The 8149-nt window shown below is 34.2% G+C and overlaps 1 protein-coding gene across 1 annotated transcript in view; it reads left to right on the top strand.

The window, feature by feature from the left end:
- The window catches only part of LOC122791500 (mucin-5AC-like), a 272677-nt gene that overhangs the window by 31757 nt on the left and 232771 nt on the right, over positions 1-8149 (top strand). The window contains exons 6-7 of the mRNA XM_044059242.1: positions 311-417; positions 7047-7263. Coding sequence (XP_043915177.1) covers positions 311-417; positions 7047-7263 — 324 coding nt within the window. The remainder of the gene's footprint in view (positions 1-310; positions 418-7046; positions 7264-8149) is intronic.

The following is an 8149-nucleotide window of genomic DNA, read 5'->3' as shown; positions in this document are numbered from 1 at the left end:
TTTATTTTGAACATTTTCAGCATTGCTGCATGCTCAAGTTAGCAAAGTAGTTTGGTAATGTTAAAAGAAATTATGTTAAATGTGTTTTATTCAATGCTCCTCTCACCGTAATATTTTCTAGGCACTACATGCAACCTTTTTGAGACAATCTTAAAGTACATTAAATTTACGATCTAATAATGCTACATATCCATACTGAGCATAAATTGAGTGTATGTAAAAATCATGGTGTACATAATGAACAGCTTTGTGTTGATACCAGCAGTGTTTAGCAGTGATCCACAATAATGTTTCCTGTCATTAACTGCAGGTAATCTACTCACAAATTATCAGTATGGAAACCTTCAGAAGGTGAACGGACCAACAGAAATGTGTCAAGACATTTTACCTACTTCCACACCCAGCTGCCTTGATTATGTAAGTATTACAAGCAGGCAGTTGTTCCTTTGCTCTCAATATCTGCTTAATAAACTTTGAAAATCATAACATACACAAACGTTACCTTGTGTTTTATATCCTGAATATATAATCTTAAGGGCTGTTTAGTGTGGCAATTTAACAATCATTGAGTTATTTTAAGTGGCAGAAGAAGCAAAAGTAGAACAATTTAAATTGTCATTTATAAAATGCTATAAATTTTCTTACTTGAGAATGTCACTTATATGATATAGTTCTGCTGCTGTGATTCTGGTAATCAAAATCCTGACTCCAAATAGAAATGAGGTTACTTGATTCATGGTTTAGAGAACAGCAGCTTAGTCATATCATTTTAGATTGATTGATTTGTACAGATGGTGAATATGAATGGAATGTTATTTTTCTCAGCAGTTAATTAGAATTAAATGCCACTTAGCTGAATGCGATTGCTGTGTACTTAAAGACACCAGGGAGTTCATATTTACATTGAGGGTTTGGACTGAGCATAGGACTGGGTTTTAGGATGGTTAGCAACAGGGGTTAGAATTTGGGTTAGCCTTAGGGTTCTTGTCAAGATTAGGTTTGGGATTGTTATAAGATTTAATGTTAGGGATAGAGGTTAAGACTGGGACTGTGCTTGGATTTTAGAGTTTGGATTAGATTTAGGTTTAGGTTTGGGGTTAGGCTTAGATCTAGGGTACAGATTAAGCATATGGTTAGGATTAAAATTGTAGGGTATGTCGGATTTGTACCTTGCATGTTAGGCATTTAGGAAGTTCTGCTCTGCTAAGAAATAAAGTATATCATTTTAAGTATTATTTAGTACAGTGACTTTTGATGAGCATGCCGATTGGCTTTTTTGTACTTTATTTTCAACTATGTGTACACAATTATATTCCCAATTATATTATCTTCAATGCATTTGGTTTTATATAAATTCTGTACACCCTTAAAACACTAGCAGAAAATATTCACAGGTGATTGAAAATGCCTAAATGGTACAAAAAACATAAACTGGATACTAGAACTGTACTCTGCACAGTTCATTCAGCTGTATTCCCTACACCCCTTATACAACGGTTTAAAATGCAATCCCACCTGCCTCATAGCTGGCTAAGTCACCATAAATGATTGGATAGCACATTGTATAGAAAGAATTTAGAAATATAAAAACTGTAGTCTGACAAGCTAATTTCATGACTAGGAATTTCCTGGACACTGAACTGATGACCAAGCATCCTTCTGCAGTTGCTTTTGCTGAGAAGACCCACTACATCTGTAGTGTTGTTCTCCCAAACAATAACATCAGGTGCTTGTGAATAGTGGGAAGTATATAAGCAAAGACAGCCAATGGGTAACCTTTGAATGAGGAAATACAGACCAGGAAGTACAACTAATGAATTTTGCATACTACTAATTATATTCACTGATGCGAGATTTATTCTGTCCTCTATTTAGAAACCTTTGAGAAGTAAGTAAAAGCACAAATTCCATTGTTGTGAGTAACCTCTTTTTAATGCACAGTATCAAACTATTCAGTTGTGATGCAAAGAGGGGATGTTTTGCATTTTATTTGGTTGACAAGAAGAGCCTCATGAAATCTTTCATTGGAGTTGAAAACTCTTGCCATTATAACTTGGAAGAATGGCTCCACAATATCTCCTTCCATAAATTAGTGCAAAGGCTACTGTACAGTAATTTACATAAGGAGATTAGTGTAAAGGCTACTATACAGTAATTTACATAAGGAAATTAGTGTAAACTAAAGGCTACTATACACTAATTTACACAAGGAGATTAATGTAAATGCTAAATACACCAACAGCAGATTTCTACTTCCTTAGAGGTGGAACACCTTGCACTGGTAAGTAACATATACAATGATGTAATACTGAAACCATACCGTAATTAAAAATCTCTTCTTGTAAAGAAATGAGCTGTTTTTCCTTACCCAGAATGCCTTTCTGCTGTAGGCAAGTCAGTGCCATTACCTACAATGACATAATTTTAGGGGTATGGTCACTGAGGGGATTCTGGATAGACAGTGAAATAAAAGAACACCATAATCTTCATTTTTTTATGAATTACTTGCAACATTAACAACAGTGAGTATAACTGGTAATGAAATGAACTATAAAACAGAAACTGATTGAAAATGCACTAAAATATCTTAGGTCTGAGGTTACACAGCCTGAGGAGACTAAAATTCTTTATTCTAACAAATTGAAGTATTTATTCCCTTTTCCCAATGTTATATGACCTTGGAGTTCACATTTTTTACAGTGAAAATCTTTGAGGTGGAGCCCCTCACATAAGATTTGGAGGAACCTTGTTCCCTGTAAAAATACATTGATATTCATACATTTCAGGTCTTTGTTTTCATTTAACAAATTGTTCCTGCATTTGTACCTGCAGTCTGTATCATTCTATGCTGACTATGCAACAGAAGTAATACTATGAGACAGACAAAAATTAATGCACAGGAAAGAAACACGTTTTAGTACTCCATGGACGTTTATCCTACACTGGAGAAGGAGAAGTAGTTATACTTAGAAGTGTGACTGTCATCTGGATGGAATGAATGGCTGTACAGAGTGATGGGGGCAGGTTGTGATGATTAGTTGTTAATTAATAAAAAAAAATCACCATTGCATGCAATAAACCTAAATCCCTTACTTGTAGCGATAGGTGTGCTTTAAATTAATAGTTAACTACTGGACAAGCACGATGGTACACTAAATCTGTGTGACTGATCCTAACTCGGAATTCTGATAATTTGGGCATACTTTATAATGGTGTTAGAAATCCTTGTATTACTCCTTTCCTGCATTCATTATCCATATTTGCTTGAAGTACACGTCACTAGTTGCACTGCCATTCTGCCTTATCTTACAACACAATACAAATTTCTTGAAGTTCACTGAGTAGAAACAACATGAAATCCTGGTTAAAAGAAAGTCTTTGACCCCCCCCCCCAATTTTTGGGACATTAGAGCATTTCTTAAGAAATTATCTGGCAGCTATGCCTGGAAGATTAATAATAAAAATGGACATTCCTAAATAGCATGTTGGATCATGCCTGCATATCTTTCAGATTCTAGTTAATCTAAAAACTTATTTCGTTATTTCCATGGGAAACAGCATAACTGAAGCAGTAATGTTCAGTATGCAAAAGGTTTGCTTAAACATTTTTCTGAATAATTATTAGAAATATTGTCATAACAGGAATAACTTATAACTACATACTGAATTATTAGAAATATTTTACTAACAGAAATAATTAAAACTATATATTGAGTTAGTTTATGATGGAGTTCTGAACACACATGCATAGATGCATTCACACATGCGTGCACGCACACACACACACACACACACACACACACACACACACACACACACACATTATTATTAAAAGCCATATACTTGTCAAAGCCATACATTTGACAAATGTATATGTTTAGTCATAAAATATGAAATTAGTTTACTAACAATATTTTTAAGTATAAGGGAAGTAGGTTAAACCTGATAGAAGGCAAGTATTAAGCAAAACAGAAGGAAAAAGGACTTACTAAGGTTACATTTCCAATTTTTTTAATACAGTGATGTTTATAAAATCATGGTTGAAAATATGATAGAAAGATGAAATACAGTCCTTTAATCAGAACTGGTACTCAACCATGAATATTCATTTTTTATTAATACAAATAAACTAAATTTGTGGCTCAAACAAAAAGAGAGCTATGCATTGCAAAAAATGCTAATTTTATTAAATAAACAGTACATAGGCAGAAAGACCAGACAAGAATAATAAAAAAAATAATGGTAGTCAAGTCAAATATGTAGAAATATTTCAAAATGTGCGAGAAGGAAAAAGTTAATGAAGGGAGAGCAATGAGAATGTATATGGTACAGTAAAACACTGAAGAACATGACATTTAAAATTAGGAGGTGCTACAAAAGATAAAAGAAAGTTATACCACTGCATGGCGAAACAGTAGTGTGAAATCTTTCGTTTTGAAAAGTGTGACGAAGGCAAAATACAGTTAGCAAAGAAGACAATAAAAAGTCAGACTGGTAAAATATTAGGCTTTATGTGGAGGTTGCCATCTGCTATCTTACTGGTAAAAACAGAAGTGAGATGCATAATCAAAGTAAGGGAGTGTGTGAGGTTAATGGATATAAAAGAAAACTTGAAGCAGTAGAGCATACTTTTAGACGGTGAATGAATGGAAGGATTCTGGAAGAGGTTGGAGAAAAGACATAAAATGCAAGCAGTGTAGGAGATAAAAATGGAAAACAGTCTACAGAGGTAGTAATAGTCAGATAGTTTAACTGATGATAAAGATAGCGAAGTAGTGGTGTGAGTTTATGATACATTTGGAGGGACGGCTGCAAAGGGGTAATATATAGTAGTATGTTGAATTAAGTAGAAAACTGAGGGAAATACAGTATAAAATATAGAAAAACAATATTTGATATTAATCTAGAAATCTGGATATGAAACATACATGTTAAAAACTGTAAAAAAGACATGCTACATAATAATAATAATAATAATAATAATAATAATAATAACAATAATAATAATAATAATAATAGCAATGAATTGTAAAATCTATTTCATGAAATCAATAAAATGGCCCCTACTGATTTTGTAAAGTGTCATGGGATCTTTCACATCCACCTCAGATACCCCTAACTTAGGAAAATGGGTCTTTGGTTTCATGACTCATCTGAAGGATAGCACCTCAGGACTGTGACATCCCCTCATCCCAATGCTGCACTACAGTATCAACACTAAAACATTAATCCAAACATCTGTTATGGGCATAGAACTCACAGCCTTCTTATTTTACTGGCAGCAATGGTGGGTGTGCTATGTGTTAAGCCACTGACACCACAAACGGATTTCACTAGACACGCTGGAGCTTGAACCCAGGCTCTCATCCATGCAAGCTAGCCTTGCTACCACTGAACTACATCCCCACAAAATGGTAAAAAGAAGACAGGTACACACTACTAAAGTTTTACCCTTTTCTCCACTGTAGTGTGAGCTCAGATTTGTTATATATAATTTTCAGGGGTGTGTGGGTTGTGCAAAGGGGTAAAATAAGCTATCATGGTTACGCTGAGACAGAATAAAAATATTACTCATAAAGTAGCCAATAACACCCCATCTTCTGCTTGAATCAGGGAGGCATATATATATATATATATATATATATATATATATATATATATATATATAGTTCCTTTCTCAGTCCCTCAGCACTAGATTTGCAAAGGCTGGGCCTATGGCCACTGTCATAGCTATCCTCCTTGACTAGTGGACGAATCTGTCCTGAAATACAAAATAATTCTTGGTAAGAATACATTCCAACAAAGGACAAATAATGTCTGGATTCATAAATGCCTACAAGTAAGTGTATACCATCCTGAGTGTATAGACATCACAAGCATAACTCCCACCTTCTTCCTCCTAATTTTAGTTTTCCTACTGATTTTCTTGCAACCTTAAATACTGAGGGGAATTTATAAAGGTTACGGCAATGTGTAGACTACATCCACACTTAGTCTAATATTTCTGACTGAATGGGCGCACAAAAAATATTGGTAGGGGTGTTCTTGAATACAGATTGTGTACAGTTAGTGCAGGTGATCATGAATCAGGCCCAACATCTATTTGTTCACTGGTTAAGCATTTCTTTGACAAATTATATATTTTTTTACTTCATCATTCTCAATATTTTGTGATACACCAGTATATAGGCTATTAATATAAACAGTAGCCGTCATGTTTCAAATCAGTTTGATTTTATATAGATAGTTCTGAGTCCTATAGGAATGATCTAGAAAGATTTCCCACATGTCATAATTTGGTCCATAAACATTGCAAGTGGCACAGTTTTTGAGCCTTTTGCTGAAATTACAGGTTTTAATAGTAAGTAATTTGCTGTGTTCATGCATTTTTAGGATACTAAAAATAATGCTATCCTTGACTGTGGCACACATTTAAGTGATGGTCTTCAGGAGAGTCTATGATTTAACTCCGGCAAAGACTGTCAATGAATGTACTTATAAGCATCTGATATCCCCCCATAAGATACTTCCCTGTAAAATGCTATTTTTTTGCCAACATTTCCAAAATAAAGTCATTATATTTATAAACAGAAATAAAAACAACCCATCCACCTTATCGGCTTTCATTATTCTTAAATATGGATTATTCAACTCTCTAAAACAACATTTTCTCATTTAGACAATTTGTACATTTGTTAAGAGGGACCAACTTTCAGTTTTGCTTACTTTTTCAAATGTTGCTACAGACTGATTAAGGGGGTGGTTAAAGATACTTTTCTGTCTTGAACACATTTTATCCACTTCTGGTGCTGGTAAGGTCTCCAAAATAAAGCTATTTAAGCGTTTTTGACATACTGATGAAGTCCTAGTACTTTGGCAGATAGTAAAGTGATAAAAGAACCTTAGTTTGATTTCTGTGGTGCAGGATACTGTTTGTATGTTTTTTTTTTCAATTGTAAATGTATTTTCGGTGCTGTATTTTTAGAGCATGAATATTGCTTTCTGACTATGTGGTAAGAAACATTATATGTTCATTACTGTTCTAGAAACAATACTGCGAGGATATCCTTTTAGGAGAAGCTTTTGCTGACTGCAATCTCCAGCTTGCAGTTGAACCATACGTCCAAGCATGTATGCAAGACAAGTGTAGTTGCAATGGGACTTCAAATCCGTTTTGTTTCTGTCACACAATTGCCGAATATTCCAGGCAATGCAGTCACTCTGGAGGCCAGCCTAAGGAATGGAGAACGACAGACCTTTGCTGTAAGTTAAGTTTCTAAATCACTCATAATAAGAGTTACCACCTCTATACGACACATTACAGAAATAAGATGTTTACCTGTAAATCTTTCATATAGTATTGTACAAAAAGACGGAACAGGAAGAAGAGAAATAATTTAGGATTTCTCAGAAAATATTAAATTAGAGTAGAAATACATTTAATCTGCTGTACAACAGTCACCAAATACTCCTTATTTTGGACTAGGTTTGGCATGATCTAACGGATAAAATTTCTGAGCAAATTAAATTTTATATTTTTAATTCAAACAAAGGATTTTAAATGACTCACATTTCAAGACATATTTCCCTTTTCTTCTGCCTATGCATTTTAATTTAGTATTTAACAAGTAATGTCAGTGCCATTTACCAATAGGAATTGCAGACAGAATTCTAGAGTTTTTCATTGGCTGTTGGCTTGTAGTCAGGTTTCATATTACATAATTGCATTTACCTGGTAAACACTGCTGCTTTTTTGTTAGCCACTTTCAGTAATCTCTTGTTTGAGATTAACTTTGACTTGAAGAATCTCTGATGCATGTTTGCTATGATTAATTTCTTTGGAGGCCCGCTGTTCTGGTTCCTTAGTATTCTTTTCTACAAAAAAACAACACATTTCCTTATGCTTCCTTTGTAAGGTCACTATATTCTGATCCGCACACATTTATACCTACTTCTGCTATCGTTATTGCTGTTAACATTAATTATAATGGTACCAATTCATAGATTCATAGATGTATTCTACACTAATGACCACTAAGGCCCTTATAAGCTTAGCCATGCAACCCAAATGTGACCTAAAAATCTGATTTATATAGGGCATGATTTACTGACTGCCTCCGTCTGTCAGAGACATAGGTGCCAGACCAAG

The sequence above is a fragment of the Protopterus annectens genome, chromosome 17.part0 (assembly GCF_019279795.1).
Source record: "Protopterus annectens isolate FY-2018-M chromosome 17.part0, PAN1.0, whole genome shotgun sequence".
Lineage (NCBI taxonomy): Eukaryota > Metazoa > Chordata > Ceratodontiformes > Protopteridae > Protopterus > Protopterus annectens.
This window is presented reverse-complemented; position numbering and strand designations above follow the sequence as displayed.